Here is a 21,895-nt window from a genome sequence, read left to right on the forward strand (position 1 = left end):
GATTCAATGATGGTAATGCCATTAAATGTCAAGTGGAGGTGGTTAGTGTTATATATGTGGACTTGTATTTACTCTGTACAGCCACCAGAGGGCTCATCTCCTGGAGTCCCAAGAAATCCCATAATCCCTTGGGAGCACAGGTATTTAAGAAGGCTTCACAGGTTGGAGAGGCACTCTGGAAACCTGCAATAAAAGACTAAGGTCAGACTTTACTTTGAGCTCACAGTATTCAGTCTGACTCTTTCTCCATACACAACGACTGGCGACGAGATACACATAGCGAGCCCAAAAATGCAGAGAACAGTGTGCATCCTGGAGAAATTCTCAGAGGGAGATGATTGGGAAACTTTAGTGGAGCGATTCGGCCAATCCTACATGGCCAATGAGCTAGATGGGGAAGAGAGCGCTGCAAAACGAAGGGCAATCCTCCTCCTGTCTGTGGGGCACCAACGTATGGCCTCATGAAGAATCTGCTCAATCCAGCGAAACCCACGGAGAAATCGTATGATGATTTGTGCACACTGGTCCGAGAGCATTTGAACCCGAAGGAAAGCGTTCTGATGGCGAGGTACCGGTTCTACACCTACAAAAGTTTGAAGGCCAGGAAGTGGCGAGTTATGTCGCCGAGCTAAGACGCCTTTCAGGACATTGTGAATTTGAAGGACATTTGGAGCACATGCTCAGTGATTTTTTCGTACTTGGCATTGGCCACGAAACCATACTTCGCAAACTTTTAACTGTAGAGACCCCAACCTTGAGTAAGGCCATAGCGATAGCCCAGACGTTCATTGCCACCAGTGACAATATGAAGCAAATCTCTCAGCGCACAAGTGCTGCTACAAGTACTGTGAACAAAGTGATTTTGGTTTTGAATCGTAACATACAGGGCAGGCCACACCTACCTGCAGCTGCACATCTGCAGATGTCTCAGAGTACACCATCAAGGGTGATGAATGCAAGGCCATTAAAACCTTGTTGGTGCTGCGGGGGTGATCATCGTTTCCATTCATGCCAATTCAAAGAGTACGTTTGCAAGGGCTGTGGAACAATGGGACACCTCCAACGAGTGCGCAGGCAAGCTGCAAAGCCTTTTAAACCTGCAAACCACCATGTTGCAGAGGAGGACAGATCCATGGAGGATCACGACAAACCAGAGCTCAGAGAGAGGAGGCAGAGGGACATGGGACGCACACATTCACCATGAATTGTCCCCCGATAATGCTGAATGTTGAACTAAATGGACTCCCAGTGTCAATGGAGCTCGACACAGGCACGAGCCAGTCCATCATGGGCAAAAAGACTTTTGAAAGGTTGTGGTGCAACAAGGCCTCAAGGCCCATTTTAACTCCAGTTCGCACAAAACTAAGAGCTTAAATGAAAGAACTGATTCCTGTAATCGGCAGTGCTACCGTAAAGGTCTCCTACAATGGAGCAGTGCACAAGCTACCACTCTGGGTGGTACCGGGTGATGGTCCCACGCTGCTCGGCAGGAGCTGGCTGGGAAAGATATGCTGGAACTGGGACGACGTCCGAGCGCTATCGCCCGCTGATGACAACTATGTGTGCCCAGGTCTTAAACAAATTTCCTTTGCTGTTCGAACCAGGCATCAAGAAATTCCAAAGGAGCAAACGTGCAGATCCACCTAATTCCGGGGGCGCGACCCATCCATCACAAGGCGAGAGCAGTACCGTACATGATGAGAGAAAGGGTAGGGATCGAGCTAGACCGGCTGCAAAGAGAGGGCATAATTTCACCGATCGAGTTCAATGAGTGGGTCAGTCCTATTGTCTCTGTCCTCAAGGGAGATGGCATCGTCAGAATCTGTGGCAATTACAAAGTAACTATCAATCGTTTCTTCCTGCAGGACCAATACCCACTACCAAAGGCCGACAACCTCTTTGCAACAGTGGCGGGAGGAAAGACATTCACGAAGCTGGATCTGACTTCAGCCTACATGACGCAGGAAATGGAGGAATCATCGAAGGCCCTCACCTGCATCAACTTGCACAAAGGTCTTTTTGTTTATAACAGATGCTCGTTTGGAATCCGATCAGCGGCGGTGATATTCCAGAGAAACATGGAAAGTTTACTGAAGTCGGTCCTGCACACAGTGGTCTTCCAGGACGACATCTTGGTCACAGGTGAGAACACAGTCGAGCACCTGCAGAACCTGGAGGAGGTTCTTAGTCGACTCAACCGTGTGGGGCTCAGGCTAAAATGCTCGAAGTGTGTATTCCTGGTGCCTGAAGTGGAGTTCTTAGGAAGGAGGATTGCGGCGGACGGCATCAGGCCCACCAACGCGAAGACAGAGGCAATCGAGAACGCAACGAGGCCACAGAACGTGACGGAGCTGCGGTCGTTCCTGGGACTCTTGAACTACTTTGGTAACTTCTTACCGGGTCTCAGCACACTGTTCGAACCACTGCATGTCTTACTACGAAAAGGGGGCAAATGGGTTTGGGGCAAAAGCCAAGAAAATGCCTTTGTAAAAGCGAGAAAGTTGTTATGCTCAAACAAATTGCTTGTGTTGTATGATGCATCATCATATGGTGTTGGGTGTGTATTGCAACAAGCTAATGATTTCGGGAAACTGCATCCGGTTGCTTATGCATCCAGGAGTCTGTCTAAGGCTGAGAGAGCCTATATAGCATGATTGAAAAAGAAGCGTTAGCGTGTGTCTATGGGGTAAAGAAAATGCATCAATACCTGTTTGGGTTAAAATGTGAATTGGAAACTGACCATAAGCCACTTATATCCCTGTTTTCCGAGAGTAAAGGGATAAATACCAACGCATCGGCCCGCATCCAGAGATGGGAGCTCACGTTGTCCGCATACAACTACGCCACCCGCCACAGGCCAGGTACAGAAAACTGCGGCGATGCTCTCAGTAGCCTGCCATTGCCCACCACGGGGTGAAAATGGCGCAGCCCGCAGATCTAGCCATGGTTATGGAAGCATTTGAGAGTGAGCAATCACCCATCACTGCCCGGCTGATCAAAACCTGGACAAGCCAGGACCCCTTATTATCTCGAGTCAAAAGCTGTGTGCTTCACGGGAGCTAGTCCAGTGTCCCAGTGGAAATGCAGGAAGAGATAAAGCCGTTCCAGTCGCGCAAAGATGAAATGTCTATACAGGCAGACTGCCTTCTGTGGGCCAATTGAGTAGTGGTCCCCAAGAAGGGTAGAGACACCTCCACAGTACCCACCCAGGCATTGTAATGATGAAAGCAATAGCCAGATCCCATGTGTGGTGGCCTGGCATCGATGCGGATTTAGAGTCCTGCGTTCACAGATGTAATACATGGTCGCAGTTAAGCAATGTACCCAAGTTTATGGTCTTGGCCCTCCAAACCGTGGTCTAGGGTACACGTCGACTATGCAGGCCCGCTGTTATGTAAAATGTTCCTTGTGGTTGTAGACGCGTACTCCAAGTGGGTTGAATGTGAGATAATGTCAGCTAGCATGTCCGCTGCCACTACTGAAAGCCTGCGGGTCATGTTTGCCACTCACGGCTTACCCGATTTCCTGGTGAGCGACAATGGGCCATGTTTTACCAGTGCTGAGTTCAAAGAATTCATGACCTGTAACGGGATCAAACATATCACATTTGCCCCGTTTAAACCAGCGTCCAATGGTCAGGCAGAGAGAGCAGTGCAAACCATCAAGCAAGGCTTGAAGAGGGTAACCGAAGGCTCACTGCAGTCTCGCCTATCCCGAGTCCTGCTTAGCTACTGCACGAGACCCCACTCACTCACTGGGATCCCACCTGCTGAACTGCTCATGAAAAGAGCACTTAAGACAAGGCTCTCGTTAGTTCACCCTGATCTACATGAGCAGGTAGAGAGCAGGCGGCTTCAACAAAGTGCATACCATGATAGCGCAAATGTGTCATGCGAGATTGAAATCAACAATCCTATATTTGTATTCAATTATGGACAAGTTCCCAGGTGGCTTCCCGGCACTGTCGTGGCCAAAGAGGGGAGCAGGGTGTTTCGGGTCAAATTTTCAAATGGACTCAGTCACCGGAAACACTTGGACCAAATCAAACTCAGATTCACAGACTATCCGGAGCAACCCACCTTGGACCCTACCTTTTTTTGATCCCCCAACATACACACCAGTGGCAACCTGCACCACGGTTGACCACGAAGCAGAACCCATCATCCGCTGCAGCCCTGCAAGGCCCAACACACCAGGCAGCCCAGCAAGGCCAGCTGCACAGCAGCCCAGCGAGGGCCCAATAAATGATTCAACAACACCAGCTTTCACACCGAGACGATCAACCAGGGCAAGATCGACTCACATTGTAAATAATTGACTTTGGGTGGGGGGGGTGGGGGGCGGGGGAGTGTTGTTATATATGTGGACTTGTATTTACTCTGTACAGCCACCAGAGGGCTCATCCCCTGGAGTCCCAAGAGGTCCCATAATCCCTTGGGAACACAGGTATTTAAGGAGGCTTCACAGGTTGTAGAGGCACTCTGGAGACCTGCAATAAAAGACTACGGTCACACTTTACTTTGAGCTCACAGTGTTCAGTCTGATTTTTTCTCCATACACAACAGTTAGACTCTCTCTTGTTGGAGATGGTCATTGTCTGTCACTTGTGTAGCACAAATGTCACTTGCCACTTATCAGCCGAAGTCTGAATATTGTCCAGACCTTGCTGCAACTGGGCTGCTTCATTATCTGAGGAATTGTGAATGGAATTGAATACTGTGCAATCATCAGTGAACATCCTCACTTCTGACCTTATGATTGAGGGAAGCAGCTGAAGATAGTGGCGCCTAGGATACTTCCCTGAGGAACTCCTGCAACAATATCCTGGGGCTGATTTGACCTCCAACAACCACAAACATCTTCCTTTGTGCTCGGTATGACTCCAGCCAGTGGAGAGTGTTCCCTCTGATCCCCATTGACTTCAATTTTACTCGAGCTCCTTGATGCCACACTTGGTCAATTGCTGCCTTGATGTCAAGGGCTATCACTCTCACCTCACCTCTGGAATTCCGCTCTTTTGTCCATGTTTGAACTAAGACTGTAATGAGGTCTGGAGCCGAGTGGTCCTGGCGGAACCCAAACTGAGCATCAGTGAGCAGGTTATTGGTGAATAATGCTGCTTGATAGCACTGTCAACGATCCCTTTCATCACTTTGCTGATGATTGAGAGTCGACTGATCAGGAGATAATTGGCCGGTTGGGATTTGTTCTGCTTTTTGTGGATAGGACATACCTGGGCAATTTTCCACTTTGTCGGGTAGATGCCAGTGTTGTAGCTGTACTGGTACAGCTTGGCTAGAGGCGCGGCTAGTTCTGGAGCACAAGTCTTCAGCACTACAGCCAGGATGTTGTCGGGGTCCATAGCCTTTGCTGTATCTAGTGAGCTCAACCTTTTCTTATATTAAGTGTAGTGAATCGAATTGGCTGAAGACTGGTTCTGTGATGGTGGGGGCCGCAGGACAAAGCCGAGATGGATTTACTTGGCACTTCTGTCGTCCAGCTAGGTGGGACTGCCGTCGCTCAGTTCCATTCCTATCAATTCCGTCCTAGCCAGAGAATCACTTGCAATGGCTTCTGTTCCTGCTCCCGCACCTTTACCTCTGGATTCCCCAAGGATCTATCCTTGGCCCCCTCCTACTTCACATCTACATGCTGCCCCTCGGCGACACCAACCAAAAACAAATCGTCAGGTTCCACATTTACGCTGACAACACCCAACAGTACTTCATCACCACCTCTCTCAACCACTCCTTTGTCTTTTATTTGCCACACTGCTTCTCCGACATCTAGTACTGGATGCGCAGATATTTCTTCCATCTAAATATCGGGAAGACCGAAGCCATTGTCTACAGTCCCCTCAACAAACTCCATTCCCTAGCCACTGACTCCAGTCTCTCCCTGGCCACTGCCTGAAGCTGAACCAGACTGTTCGTATCCTTGCCATTCTACTTAAACCTGAGATGAGCTTCTGACTCCATATCCACTCCATCACCAATACTGTCTACTGCATCTCCATAACATTGCTTGTCTCCACCCCTGCCTCATAAAGAAAGAAAGATTTACATTTCGATATTGTCTTTCATGACCCAAGGATATCCGAAAGTGCTTTAAAGCCATTGAATTACTTTTGAAGTGTAGTCACTGTTGTAATGCTGGAAACACGGCAGTCAATACGTGCACAGCAAGCTCCTACAAACAGAAATGCGATAATGACCAAATAATCTGTTTTTGTTATGTTGATTGAAGGATAAATATTGTCCAGGGCACCGGGGATAACTCTCCTGCTCGTCCTCTAAATAGTGCCATAGGACCTTTTACATCCACTTGATCATCTCATCCGAAAGACGGCACTTTCGACAGTGCAGTAATCCCTCAGCACTGCACTGGAGTGTCAGCCTAGATTTATGTGCTCAAATCTCTGGAGTGGGACTTGAACCCACAACCTTCTGACTCAGAGGCATGAGAGCCACACCCACTGAGCCCCGACTAACTCATATGCTATTGAAAATCTCATACCAGGAGAGCATTGAAATAGTCATTGAAATAGACATGACTATTTCAATGCTCTCCTGGCTGGCATCCCATCTTAAACCCTCCATAAATTGGAGGTCTTTCAAAACTCTGTTGACGATATCATAACTTGCACCAAGTCCTGTTCACCCATCATCCCTATGTTTGCTCCTGGTCCAACAACTCCTCAATTTAAAAATTCTCATCCTTGTCGTCAAATCTCCCCCATGTCCTCCTCCAGCCCTATGACCCTCCGAAATCTCTGTGCACCTCCAATTCTGGCTTATTACGCATCTCCGACTCCCTTTACCCCACCATTAGCAGTCATGCCTTCAGCTGCCCACGCCCCAAGCTCTGGAATTCCCTCCTCTTCTCTCTCCTCACCTATTTGACCAAGCTTTTGTCTTAATATTTCCTTAAATAACAACAGAAAATGCTGGAAATACTCAGCAGGTCAGACAGCATCTGTGGAGAGAGAAACATAGTAAATGTTTCAGGGAACTTTTCTCTCCACAGATGCTGTTTTATTTCCGATTTAGAGCATCTGCAGTGCTTTATTTTTGTACTAGTTGTCAAATCTTGTTTGGTAACGCTCCTTGGAACGTTTTACTACGTTAAAGGCGCTATATAAAGGCAAGTTGTTGTGCTCCCACAGCCTGACGGTGCTGTTAATGCAGGCTGCGCAGTCATTGTTGTACTCCCGTACTGCAGGAGGCGCTGTCACCATCGATCATCTGTGGCGTTGCAATGCTGATCCTCCAGCCTGGCGGGGGCGCTGTTTCTGCTGGTCTCCCTAGATTCGGCTGCAGTGGCGGTGCAGAAAGTGTAATGGCGGAATCGTTGTGATTCTGTTTCCGAGACTGACCGTGTCTGTTTAAAAAAAGGAACAAACCCAGCTTCCCGTTCTTCTCCATGGCGATGGCGGGAGCAGAGCTAACCGGGAAACGGTTGCTCTGCCTGTTCGGGGACTCGGTTCCGGCTCCTGCTCGGCCCGGCCAACTCCAATCCCTCTCTCTCTGGGAGCGCGACTGGCACGCTGGTCTCATCCGGGCCGTCATCTTGGGACCCACACTGACGGTGAGTAGCGGGGGGTGGGGGCTGGCTGGACGCACTATGTAGGTTAAATCGAGCGACGGCGGAAAATTCAGACCGTGGTGTGGGACGGAATTTCGGGCCTCAGTAGGGGGAGGAGGGTCGGTTTCAGTGGAGGTAAAAGGGAAGAGTTCAGGGAGGTGAAGTAACTCGGCCAGTCCGCCGCCATTCACATTTTGACGGGAAGAAAGACACTTTTCCTCTTCATTGGCCGGGTTATGTTCAACAATGGGCCACTGCATTGAGGGAGATGCTGTACATTTCGCGCTGACATATTATGCGCCCTGTAGGGACCTATTTCCCTCCATCTTAACCGCCTTCCTTCTGCTCCGAGCGAAAGTCTCGGGTTGAAAGTAGTTTTTAATGGGGTGGGGGGTGGGGAGAGGCAGGAGGACACACTGCACTCTGGCGTTGCGCCCCCTCCCCCTCGCGTGTGTACACACACTCACACACGGGTTAAAACAAACAACAAAGAATCTGCTGCAAATGCGTCCACAGCCGCCAAGGCTCTGGGACATCAATTAACTGCAGTGTGCTTTTGTCTATTCTTGGAGGTTGCACCACTGAAGGATCTAGTTTCAAATTAAACCAATAATTGAAGAGAATTTGCTCAAATACTGCTGAGATTAGTACTAGATTAGAAAGTATCTGGTTACAGTGGGCGGTTTGGAGGCCAAAGATATTTGTGTCCATTGTGAGCTCAGTTCTTTTTGCATGATGTGAACTATGGAATATCCCACCAAAATGCAGAAAGCAGGAATTTAGTTTTGCTGGGTCTTTCACCGAAATTATTGTAGTTGCATCCATTTCTAGAGTAGCTGTGATTCGATTGTGTTCTTTAAGATTTGTTGCTGCACAGACATTGCAAACTTGTGTTTAGAAGGCCTTCCAAACAAATCAAAACTTGCTGTATTTTAGATTCTTTGCTGTGATCAATTGTAACTTTGAGTAATGCGCATTCATTCATGGAGACACTTTCAAAAGATTCCTTGCTGTAACACATCTTGTCTGTTTTAGGGACCTAGTCCAGTCATGCTTGTTTTAGAGTGAAACTAATTTGGTTTAAAATGTTGATGCACAGGCATTTCATTCTGAAAAGTACATAGTGACCGGAGTAGGCCATTCAGTCCCTCGAGTCTGTTCCACCATTAGAAAGAAAGAAGAAAGACTTGCATTTATATAGTGCCATCCAACAAGATCATGGACAATCTTAACTCCACCCGTAACCGTCAATTAATCATTTTGAAGAGAATAATACTGCTGGAAATCTGAATCTAATATAGAAAATGCTGAAAATAGATAAGGTCAATCAGGATCTGATTTAAATGGGCTTGTAATCTGTGTCACTTTCTGATCATAAATTTCACCCCTAACATTTTCCTGATGTTGACAGTTCTGGTTATCAGTGAGTTCCAGGATTTAAAAAAATGCTGCCATGGAAGATTAAGGCATATGGAAAGTGGGGTTGATAGCTAACAGTGGAGTGTCGAATGTTTATGTGCAAGGGGTGTCGCAGTTGTGTGGGGCGGATTGGTTGGGCTGGGTGCTCTTTACCTTTCCGCCATTGTTCATCGGTTTATATGTAACCTTCAGGGCAGCTGACCGAGGGCCGTGTGGCTCTTTGTCGGCCGGTGCGGACACGATGGGTCGAAATGATCTCCTGTGCTGTAGATTTCTATGTTCTTTCTATATAAATCATTAGGAGGCCATAAATAATGTTACAGTTTTATTTCTAAACCGTTAAATATTTCCTGAACAACTTGCGCTTTGGGTGGAAGGAAGGATTATCTGGATCAGTTCCCTTCTGTCGTGGGCAAGCTTTGGTGGAACAGGTGTTTACCGTAGAATCTGCATAGGCTCAATACCCACTGTGATCCATATGATTGGGACTTTAGGTCAAAAATGACTGTTCAGCCCAGTTATGTAAATATATTGTCAGATTTTCTCAGTATGGGTGAAATCACAATCTGAAGTAACTTTTTAGCGAAATTGCTAGAGAGCGAGGGGACCTTCTCAAGAATGTACAAAAAGCGATTATAGAATGCAACGTTGTCACAAGGATTTCAACAAAATATAATGGTGATTATGTGGTTTTGTATTTGTTTGAGAATATTTAAGAAATATAATAACTGATTTTTCTCCTAAACTTAGTTTGTGTTGGCAGCAAGCATTTTAAAGTGCAGCATTTTGAATTAATTAAGAGCAGCACACGAACCATGTTGGCACAACATTAAAACATACTGGTTTAAGTGTGATTTTTTTTTCTTTCTTTTCCCTTCCATGTATTGATATCATTATGAGGAGACGAGTGACAGCACTGGAACATCTACAAAAAAAAAGTGTTTATTGTTGAAATTTGGGAAGGGAACTCAATATTGGATAATTGTAGAATTGAAAGACATTTGCAAATACACTAAGAGACTACAGATGAACGCCTGCTGGTCTAAATGCTTTGAATTGGATCGCTCTTTTGCTATGCATTTTGAAGCTTGTATTCGACTTGACAGTTATCCCTAATCTGGTATATTTGACAATGTAAATTGTTTATTGAATTTACTAAGTCAGTCTCCGTTTTAAGCAGACATGCGAGTAAATTTCATGCCACTACCAATTCAGTTGCATGCTGGTATTAACCATGGCAGTTGTGGCCCTCACTGAACCATTTAGTGTCTACTTCAGCAGTACAGTCAGCTAACATCATCAAAAAGGTCAATATTAAAAGCATAGTCTCACCATAGGAAGCAAACATTTTATAAATCATCAACTGAACACTGCTAATCTGTGTACTGGGCCTGTGTTATGGCAGTGGATCTCAAACAACCCCATGATTGTGTACGGAAGTGAGTTAGGAAGTCAGGTGCTGTGACAGGAGTAATTTTTTTTGCTGACTTTATATTGTTAGCTTCAGGGATTTGTATTATTTCTTGGTGCTTCTGTGGTAACCCTTGTTGTCTGTTTTGGGGTAAGTGGAATTATGGTTCTGGGCTGTCTGTCCAGAACTGGCCAATTATAGCTGTGCAAATGGACTCTAAATTGAGGATATCTATAAAATAGAAGTTAAGGAAATGCTAATTTTAATTCATCCAACGATATTTTTCCTTAAAATTAATCTCGCATCTGTACTAAATCACTGCGCCAGGAATGGCTCTTAATTTTTTTTTAGCATTACTCATTCTGACTTCTATTTTAACCAAACAATGCGCTCCTATTGGCCAGTTAACAAAACCTGACCATTAGCTACCTTCCAGAGATTGCAGTGGGTATTTTTATGGAGCGACATTTTTCAGAATTTTTTTTTTAACCAATTGCTGCAGAAAAGATGTGGAAACAAGAGTTAATTTTAAAGTTTTCTTTAAAAATGGCATACATGCAAAATTGGTTAATATGCTAAATGGCGTTTTTTTTTTTTTCCCCAGAGACTAAATATTAAGCATTTGTTAGCTTGCTTGGGTACTAAAAAAAAAACCTCGCACCATTATGTTGGAAAGTCCTATGAGAAATCTTGTCCAATAAGAAGGAGATAAAAAAGATGGACAAATTGAATATTAAGGGAATCGAGTGATATGGAGATAGTGGAGTTGAGGTCGAAGATCAGCCATGATCTCATTGAATGCAGGTTAGAGGGGCCAAAAAGCCTACTCCTGCTCGTAATTCTTATGTTCTTAAAGGGCTACTAGCTTTTTGAGACAGGAAGGCTGTGAGGGCAGTTAAAGTTTGTTAAAGCGAAAACTGTCAGGCTTTGCTGAGGGAGTGAGGTTAGAAATACTGGATGGTAGTTGGAAGATAATCTTGTTAATTAGGGAAGATGACCCACTGATGTGTGGCATTTTGTATAATTTCACTAAGATAATTTTGTACTATTTGAACCAAGTGAGTCTGATTATAATAACCTTACTGCAAAATAAAACCGCTTTCTGTTTCGAATCAGGCCTTGCTTGTCTCACCAACTGTTTGCTTAGCCCTCCTTTGGAGAGATTGAAGAAACAAAAGATACAAATATCATTCCAGATTACAAAGGGAAGCTATTGTTGTGTCCCTGAGTTATGCTATCAGGTGGGCACTGTGAGTCATCTCTCAAAAGTAAGATGTTGATGAAAATGGGAGACTTTCTGGAGTTGCTGACTCAACTGAACCGAAAAAGGTATCTATGGCTGACCTGAATTTGTAACATGGAGGATATCCTTTACTCCCTGTATATATAAAAAAAAATATATATTAAATGATTTTAGGAATGAACATGCACAAGCTCACGAGATTGTATGCCACATTGGGAGAAATAAATAATTTGTGTTCACTCAAGACACTGTATATCAATATCCTGGATCTATTTTCATACAGGCTTGCTTTGCACTGTACAGCAAAGGCTGCATAGAAATTTGTAGGAATCTTTTTTAAAAGGGTCTATATCCCCTTCGATATTTCACTGACTGGTCCCTTAACACATTTTGGCTCTTCTGCTAAATGCCTTGTTTGTCAAAAAGTTCATGAACTGCAAATTGTTGAAAACAGGACTAAATTTCATCAATGGGCATTTGTACAATTTATTAAATCTTGTGCAGCATGTGCACTTGCTGTCCACAAACCTTACTTACTGTTGTCACAATTTTTCATCATTTTTCTGTTAATATTTACCATTATAAATTGCTATGCCGACATTTCCCATTTAAAATTTTATGCAACTTTCAGGATACAGTTGCAGCCTCTGGCCACAATGCGGCTCTGTGGAGTGAGTTTCTACAGTGTCTCCCATTTTCATCAACATCTTGCTTATGAAAAAAGCTTTCATTTATAATTTGACATCGGGCAACACCATAGGTAACACGCTGCTATATTTAAAATCTTGCATATGATCTACACTTGCTGTCCCACAACACTGCTGCCTGTTGTCACAGTATTTAGTTACATTTTGCATTAGCATTTGCCATTGTAAATTGCTTATTTTAATATTCCTATTCAATTTTGCTGTCAGCTGTCATGTTGTAGTTGCAGGATCTGGTCCACTAGATCGTTCTGTGGAATGAGTTTCCAAAGTTTGGCTCCCAACACCTCAGTGATTTTGTTTGTGTATATATTTTTAAAAGTCAACTGATTGTTGGCAATGCCATGAGCAATTTATTAGTAATACATAAATACTCAAGATGCTTTTTACGTACTTAATCACCAAGTGCATAATGCAACCTATTTACTTGAGTTATTCCAAGATAATTCTGATTAGCATCTGAAAACTCAACTCCCAAGGTAAATATGAAGGTGGAACACAATGAAATTTCTTCAAGGAAATGTCAGTTCAGTTTAGATTTGGTATCCAGCTATCCAAAAGCCTTTTCTCAGATATGCAGAGCACTGGGGACAGAGGAGGAGAAGTAGATAATAACCAATGCACACTTGTTTCTGTCAAAAACCTGCATGGAAGAGGTTTCTACTGATGTATATACAGGTATGTAAGCTATGTTATAAGTGTTGTATGGATCCAGTAAATAATTTCATCGCATAACAATCGTGCTGCTTCCTGTTAAAAATGGGGGTCATCAGGAAAATGGTCATGGAGTTTTTCAGACACTTGGGAGTTTTTTTAAAATTCTGCACTTCAGCTGTGTATGCCTACGTAAGACTAGTGGAGCATTTGCAGAGGCTTCCTTTAACCCACAAGGTCACGTACTTTTGGTGTCAGCTGTGGCTCTGGGTAGCACTCTGAGTCAGAAGGTTGTGGGTTCGAGTCAGAAGATTGTGGGTTCAAGTCCCACTCCAGGGACTTGCGCACAATAAAGTCTAGGCTGACACACCAGTGCAGTGCTGAGGGAGCACTTCACAGTCAGAGGTGCCGTCTTTCAGATGAGACATTAAACCGAGGTGGACATAAAAGATCCCATGGCACTATTTCGAAGAAGAGCAGAGGAGTTATCCCTGGTGTCCTGTCCAATATTTATCCCTCAATCAACGTAACAGAAAAACAGATTATCTGGTCATTATCACACTGCTGTTTGTGGGAGCTTGCTGTGTGCAATTGGCTGCCGCGTTTCCTACATTACAGCAGTGACAGCAATCCAAAAGTACTTAATTGGCAATAAAGCGCTTTGAGACGTCCTGTGGTCGTGAAAGGCGCTATATAAATCCAAGTCTTTTTTGATAGAGGTGGTTCTTGTAGGTCCCAGGAGTCTGGCAAACCCAGATTGTTAACAATAGTTTTTTTTCTTACATTTGTTCCAATTGCTTTTGAATTTATTTCAACTGCTTTTGAGTGAGTTCAATCATAGTCATTTGATTTTTTTTTCAAACAACCTTTAATTACATTTCTGGTTCATGAACATAAAAATTGCAGGAATATGGGGAAAGAGTCGGGGAGTGGGATGAACTGGATTGCTCTTCGAAAGAGCTGGCACAGACTGGATGGCCGAATGGCTGCCTTCTGTGCTGTATGAAGGACTACATACATTCTGAAATATTTTAGCAAGTGTGTTGTGATTCTGAAATATTCCTGGTTCAGGCAGTATATATTTGAAAGTTTCGGCTTGTAACTTTGTCCACCTAGTGAAATACCTTGTTTTGAGGATGATCATGAAGCCAAGAGAAGGGATGTAATTTTCTACACTTAGTCTGGCAACAGTGTTTGGGAACATCATGACGGAACATGTGGAATATTATTAACATTTGAGACAGATGAATTCTGTTATATATGTAAACCTGTAAATAGCTTGTTTAACCACCAGAGGGCTCATCCCCTGGTGGTTAAACAAGCCCTTGGGAGCACCTGTACATCAGGAGGCCTCACAGGCTGGGGAGGCACTCTGGAGACCAGTGTTGGTGGTGGGATTGCAGTCTATTATTGATTAGAAGTGCATATGGATGCCTTGTTTCGAGGACTGTCCAGAGAACAGATGACCCTGAAAATACACCGGGTTAGTTAGCATCTGCTAAAAGAAAAGACAGATTAATGTTCTTCAGAACAGAAGACTGAATGGTAAGTCCGTTTGTAGGGCGTAAGTGGGAGGTGGTAGAAGGGGAAGGAAAAAACCCACTGAGAAAGTTACTGAATTGATTGACCTGGCCACTACTTATTGGAGAAGCAGGAACCTATTAAACAACATAAAAGATCATCTCAATAAGGCAATGATAAACTTGGGAAAGTCACGGGGTCAATAGGAAAGCAAGACTTGTTGGAATCACACAGGAGGTCCACCTGTCTGAAAAACAGAAAAAATACATGTATAGAACCCCTGCCAGATTTGTGTTCCAACAAAGGATCCATAGTCAGAGTGTCAATCCTCATTCCGGGTACCAACAATCCACATCGACAGTGCCCCTGTGCTAAAATGTAAGTGGGAATTATAGTTGAAGTTCCTAAAATTATTGTTCAGACCAGTGGGCTGCAGCGTGCTGAAGAGAAAGACGGTGTTCCTGAAGCTTGTATTGAGCTTGGTTGGAGCAGTATTCGAAGGCAAAGAATTGATAGTTGGAGATTGGAGAGTATGTTTAAGTGGCGAGCCACAAGGAAGTAGAAGAGTCACACTTGCAGATCAAACAAAAGTGTGCAACAAAGCAGTTTCCTAAACTGTGTTTGGTCTCCCCAATTTGGAGAAGATTGCAGCACAGACACTGAATACAGTGTGCAAGATTAGAGCATGTACAAGTAAAACATGGAAGGATTGTTGGGGATCCTGGACCATGGAATGGGACGAGATGAACTGATAGTTGTCGCGTCTGATGTGGCTGTAATGTAGAAAACTGGTAGAAAAGGGTGGATAACAAAATAGAATTTCTAAATAGCCATAGTTGTAACAGCATAGAATTCCTATTCAGTAATGACTTACAACTGGTAATTTTAAATCTAATTGTCAAATCTTGTGTATATTTTTAAAAAGGTGAAAAATTGACCACATTTTTATAATGTGGAATGGATAAGTAAGCTGATAAGAATTGTTAATTGCAATTCCCACATAACTGGATTCTGATAATTTGTTTGAGGTAGTGAGTGAAGACTAATTATGTAAATTGAGAGGAGAAATCAGCAGGTAGGTTGCTCCCAAGATTTGCCCATAGACCATTCAATACCCTGTTGGTGTTGCATTAGCGGAGATTATCTGCCTAACTATCCTGAGCCAGGAAAAGAGAAGAATTTTAATTTAAAATTAGGCAACTAAGTTTTGCCTTGTGTAAGTTTTTAATGTTAACTGAGCTTGTACATTAATTTCAGTACATAAAATGAATATTATAATGTGGTCAACTGTTGTGAAAGGTAAGAGGTATTAACAAATAATTTAAGTTAAGTTCAGTGTCTTCTGCGTATAGATTCTGATCCAGTGGTGAACATGAGTATGGAGTCCCAGATCATGTTGCAATGCCAGCAGATGAGAAACTAAGATAAGGTTTTGAAATTTGCACAGTCAGTTCAGTTAATACTTTGCCCCTAGTGTGAACTACTGTTTTGTGGATGTCCTTGGCAAGATATGCTATTTCCTGAAAGGCTCTTGGTTGGTTATAGGCAGTCCCTCGAAATCGAGGAAGATTTGCTTCCACTCGAAGGCCCCAAGTTTCCACATGATTTGCTCCTGATTTTTAGGAGCAACTGGTGGAGAACGGAGTATCTTAGAAATCGGAATTCTCCACATTTAAGTTTTCTGCAGTTCTAGTCAGGTAGAACAGTTTCACTTTTGAACAGAATTTTTTTTTTGGCCACTGATGCCTGATTTGAAAGTTTCCACAGTGAAAACGTACTCCAAACTAACTTAGAATGGAGCAAGTGAAGATTTTTGTAGGCTTGAAAAAACCTTGTCTACACATTAAAAAATCAGGCACAGGTTACAAATTAGGCGTCGAGAACGAGGTGGGGGAGGTGGGGGGGAAGAGAAGTCATTAAATTCTACAATAAATCCTTAGTTATACTTATACAAATATTATACAAATAAATCCAACCTGAATAAAAATTTATAAGCAAAGAAAAGATTAAATAAACCATGCTCCTACCTGTGTGAAAGTGCTTCTGTCAGGCCTTTCAGGCAACGGACGGCAGGTGGGGGGAGGGAGAAAGCTGCAAGAAGCCTCAGTGCTGATCATGGAAGGGCAGTGTGGTTTTATTAAAAAAAAATTAAAATTGAACGGCTACAAAGAATTTGAATAGTCTCAAACAAGTGCATGTGTCCCGTTTATCACAGTCTATCTTTAATTACAGAATGCACTCCCTCACACACAGAAATATCAAGAAAATTAAAATACAAGCCTTTGCAAGGGTTCAATAAACAAATTTTTACTTTTTCTACAACACTTTTTAAAATGGCCGAGTGCCAATGTTTACTTCAGACTGCGCGAACGCTCCAACGCGCACGCGCAGGGTTGCCGGCACAAAAAAAACTAATTTAAATTGTACCCGCCCCCTCCTACTTACAAAATTGGCGCGAGTGGTAGGCTCCGCCCCCTGTGCGCCGCGCCAAGCAGACATCGAGCTGCAAAGCGCTCGAGAATAGCGCGTTTTTTTTTTTCCAGGCGCCGTTTTCGGCGCGAAAAATGGGCGCCCAGCTTGGAGGGGCGCCTGTTTTGCCGCGTGTGGAAACTTGGGGCTTATAAGTGAGTTCTTGGGTGACTGCAGTCCAATACAGTCTCTGTCACAGGTGGAACAGACAGTCGTTGAAGGAAGTGGGTGGGGAGTCTGGCTTGCTGCACGCTCCTTCCGCTGCCTGCGCTTGCTTTCTGCATGCTCTTGGCGACGAGACTCGAGTTGCTCAGCGCACTCCTGGATGCTTTTCCTTCACTTGGGGCGGACTTTGGCAGGGACTCCCAGGTGTCGGTGGGGATGTTGCATTTTATCAAGGAGGCTTTGAGGGTGTCCATGAAACTTTTCCTCTGTCCACCTGGGGCTTGCCGTGTAGGAGTTCCGAATAGAGCGCTTGCTTTTGGAGTCTTGTGTCAGGCATGCGAACAATGTGGCCCTCCCAGCGGAGCTGGTTGAGTGTGGTTGATGTTGGCCTAATCGAGGACACCTAACGTTAGTGCGTTTGTCCTCCCAAGGGATTTGCAGGATCTTGCGGAGACATCGTTGGTATTTCTCCAGCGATTTGAGGTGTCTACTGTATATGGTCCACATCTCTGAGCTATACAGGAGGGTGGGTATTACTTCAGCCCTGTAGATCATGAGCTTGGTGCCAGATTTGAGGGCCTGATCTTCGAAAACTCTCTTCCGAAGGTGGCCGAAAGCTGCGCTGGTGCACTGGAGGCGGTGTTGAATCTCGTCGTCGATGTCTGCCTTTGCTGATAATAGGCTCCCAAGGTATGGAAAGTAGTCCACGTTTTCCAGGGACACGCTTTGGATCTTGATGACTGGGGGGAAGTGCTGTGTGGTGGGGTCACATTGGCGGAGGACCTTTGCCTTATGGATGTTTAGTGTAAAGTCCATGCTTTCGTATGCCTCTGTGAAGATGTTGACTATGACTTGGAGTTCAGTCTCTGAATGTGCACAGACGCAACAGTTGTCTGCGTACTGTAGATCGACGACAGGATGGGACGGTCTTGGATCTGGCCTGGAGACAACGAAGGTTGAACAGGTTCCCACTGGCTCTGTAGTTTAGTTCCATTCCAGCGGGGAGCTTTTTGAGTGTGAAGTGGTGCATTGCAGCGAGGAAGATCGAGAAGAGGTATTTTCATTCTTGTTGCCCATCAGAGTATTTAGCAGCTAATCTATTTCACTGTTCCTTTTTGTCAAGTGCCCCAACTGAGCAGCAAATATGCCTGCCTACAAGAAGGAGTCAAAACCATACTATTGAAGACTATAAATATTTTGATCATAACAAATTGGTTAACTTGTTTTTATTGTGAATTTTTTGTTTTTAAGTTGAAATGTCACTGGTGTGGCGATGCTTTTCCACCTAGTGTCAGCATTAAGTATTATCAGATCAGGGTTTCTGCAGGTAAATGAAGAGTAATACTTCTTTTACTTTGGATTTGAAAGTGCGCTTCAATCGCATCCTCTGAATACTTCCTACTGTATTTCAACAATAAGAGCTTGCATTTATAAAGTGTATTTGGCATTAATGTCCCAGGGCATTTTACAGAGATGTAATTAAAAAAATAGAAGCCAAACCAATGAAGAAACTATCTGGAGAGGTGGAAAACTTTCAAACTTTGTAACTTTCAAAGGAAACATTTGCAAGGTTATGGCAAACGAGCAGTGGAGTGGGACTAATTGGATACTCTTTCAAAAAGCCAACACAGGCGTGATAGGCTGAATGGCCTCCTGTGGTATATGATTTTGTGGTAGGAAAAGTATTGGTCAAGGAGGTTGATTTAAGGAAGGCTTTTAAAAGGAGGAGAGGAAGGTAATAGGTGGCTTAGTGAGGGCATTCAAGACCATGGGGTCCAGGAAGCTGAAGGTATAGCCACCAATAATGGTGCATTACATAAGTGGCCGAAGTAAGAGGAATATTGAGTTTGAGGATTGTATGGCTGAAGAAGGTTACAGAGATGGGGAGAGCGAAGCCATAGAAGGGTTTAAACAAGCAGATAAGAATTTTTAATTTGAGGTGTTGGGAGATCGGGAGTTAATGTCGGTTAGCGAGAACAGATGATGGGCAAGCAGGACTTGGTTTCGGATACTGTAGAATGTGGAGGTATTGGTGTGACTCCCCACTTTTTGCTCCAACTATTCTTGTCTTTTTAATTGGTTGTCTGTTTGTACTGAAGCATGAACAGTTTTGTAGCATGGACACGTGATCATATAGTTGAGACTGCCAAAAATCATGCGTTGGCTCCGTGCAGCTATCGGAATCCGAGGAGACTTTCAGCACCATCAGTCTGAGCTGGATTCAACTCTAATACTGAAGTTGAATGGGTAGTGTGCCAAATCACTGTGCTATCTAATTTTTCTTCATCTTTCTATTTCTAGATCAAGAGATTGAGATAAGATGTCCAGAACAGTTGACCTCAATAGTCAGTCTTCAATACAATGTGACTTTATCAAGAAGGTGGTTTTATACTTAGTGAGCTGTTTGATGGAGATTTAAGTTCTAAGAAGGTCTTTCTTTAATGCTATATACTTTAATGCAAGGAGTATAGCGAATAAGACGGGTGAGCTAAGAGCACAGGCAGACACTTGGGAGTATGACATTATAGCCATTACAGAGACATGGCTGAAAGAGGGGCAGGTTTTGCAGCTCAATATTCCTGGTTACAGGATTTTTAGAAAAAAAGGGGGAGTGGTCGCGGTATTGATTTAAAGAAACTATTACAGCTGTGAGGAGGGATGATATATTAGAGGGATCATCAAATGAGGCCATATGGGTCAAATTGAAAAATAAAAAAGGGGCATTCACACTGCTGGGTGTATATTATAGACTCCCAAACAGTGGGAGGGAGATAGAAAAGCAAATATGTAGGCAAATTTCTGTGAAGTCCAAAAACCATAGGGCAGTAATAGGGGATTTTAACTATCCTAATATTGATTGGGACAAATATAGTGTGAAGGGTATTGTCGAAATCTCGACCTCCGAAAAGAATGACTCCGACACTTTCAGCTCCGGCAGAAGTTTCTTTAATTTACTTGCTAGCAAGGGGCAGGTCACACTCAGTCAAGGGCTAAGTGAACACCTCCGAAATGGTACAGTTTCACAAGATATTTATACAGTAAAACCCAAGTAATGGCCTCTCCCTGTGTATTGGCTCTGTCTTGTAGTCATTGAATACAGATAGTTAATTACTACATCCTTGTCCTGACATGGTTTCCAGATATTTCCTTTTGTCAGGGTTATTAGTTGGCCAGTCGGCCATTACTCCATAAGAGTGAGGTAATGAGCTATTACCTGTCTTGCATTGTGTCAGGATTGTTCAATTTCCTAGTCAGTTTATCTGTTTGCATCAAATGGATGAGGTCTCTACAAGAGATAATGGCTGGTGGTTTGAGTCTAGAAGAAAAGGGTGGGGTGACATGGAACTCTTGTCGTGTAGACAATAGGAGAGCACCATGGGGGGGGTACTTGTCTCAGCATGACTTGTCTCCTAGCTGTCTGATGGCCATCAGCCATCTCAAACCAGGTTTAGCTGTTTATGCAAGCTGACTGCTAAAATGCAGAAAGTTCTGGAAGGGCCAGGACTCCATTTTGTTATATATATATATATTGCAAAAGGCACACAAATACCGTATGGTATCAGCTTAGATAGAAAATACATTTCCACAGTATAGAGGGTGCGGAATTCTTAAAATGCATTCAAGAGAACTTTTTTAGTCGGTATGTAACAAGCCCAACATGAGAGGGATGGTTTTGGATTTGGTTTTGGGGAATGAAGCTGGGCAGGTAGAAGGGGTATTGGTGGGAGAGCATTTGGGTGCCAGTGACCATAATTCAGTCAGATTCAAGGTAGTTATGGATAAGGACAAGGATAGACCAGGAATAAAAGTCCCAAATTGGGGAAAAGTTAATGTTGCTTAAGTTGAGAAGTGATTTGGCTACAGTGGACTGGAAACAGCTACTTGTAGGTAAATCAGTGTTGGAATAGTGGGAGGCATTCAAGGAGAAGATCCGGAGGGCTCAGGCCAAACATGCCCTTAAAGAAAAAGGGTGGAAATAACAATTCTGGAGCCCCCTGGATGTCTTGGAGACTTACAGGGGAGGATAAAGAAAAAAAAGAGATGCTTATGAAATGTACCGATGGCTAAATACTAAAGAATCTTTGAAGGAATATAGAAAGTTAAGAGGTAAAATTAAAAAGGATATTAGGCATGCAAAGAGAGAGCATGAAAAATTCATAGCAAGGAAAACTCAAAGATGGTCTATAAATATATTAAGAGCAAGAGGATAACTAAAGAAAGGGTAGGGCCTATTAGAGACCATGAGGGTAATCTCTGCCGAGGCGGAAGATGTTGGTATGGTTCTTAATGAATACTTTGCGTCTGTTTTCACAAAGGAAAGGGGCAATACTGCTATTGAGTGTGAAATTCTGGTTGAAATAAGCATAGTGAGAGAGGAGATATTAAGGGGTTTAGCAGCCTTGAAAGTTGATAAGTCCCCAGGCCCGGATGAAATGCATCCCAGGCTGTTGAGCGAAGTAAAAGAGGAAATAGCAAAGGCCTTGACCATCATTTTCCAGTCCTCTTTAGATTTAGGCATGGTGCTGGACGACTGCTAATGTAGTACTCTTGTTTAAGAAGGGAGAAAGGGATCAGCCGAGTAATTACAGGCCTGTCAGTCTAACCTCAGTGGTGGGAAAATTATTGGAAAAAATCCTGAAAGACCGGATAAATCTACATTTAGAAAGGCAAAGATTAATTAGGGACAGTCAACACAGATTTGTTAAGGGACGATCTGTGTTGACC

At 43.7% G+C, this 21,895-nt stretch overlaps 1 protein-coding gene across 2 annotated transcripts in view; it reads left to right on the forward strand.

Moving 5' to 3' along the window:
* Positions 1–7,308: 7,308 nt before the first annotated feature.
* The window catches only part of LOC139262960 (lysine-specific demethylase 3B-like), a 166,709-nt gene continuing 152,122 nt past the window's right edge, over positions 7,309–21,895 (forward strand). For both annotated transcript variants that reach the window (XM_070878346.1, XM_070878347.1), the window contains exon 1: positions 7,309–7,587. In XM_070878346.1, coding sequence (XP_070734447.1) covers positions 7,423–7,587 — 165 coding nt within the window. In that variant the 5' untranslated portion in view covers positions 7,309–7,422. The remainder of the gene's footprint in view (positions 7,588–21,895) is intronic.

The sequence above is a fragment of the Pristiophorus japonicus genome, chromosome 4, assembly GCF_044704955.1.
Source record: "Pristiophorus japonicus isolate sPriJap1 chromosome 4, sPriJap1.hap1, whole genome shotgun sequence".
Taxonomy (NCBI): Eukaryota; Metazoa; Chordata; class Chondrichthyes; family Pristiophoridae; genus Pristiophorus; species Pristiophorus japonicus.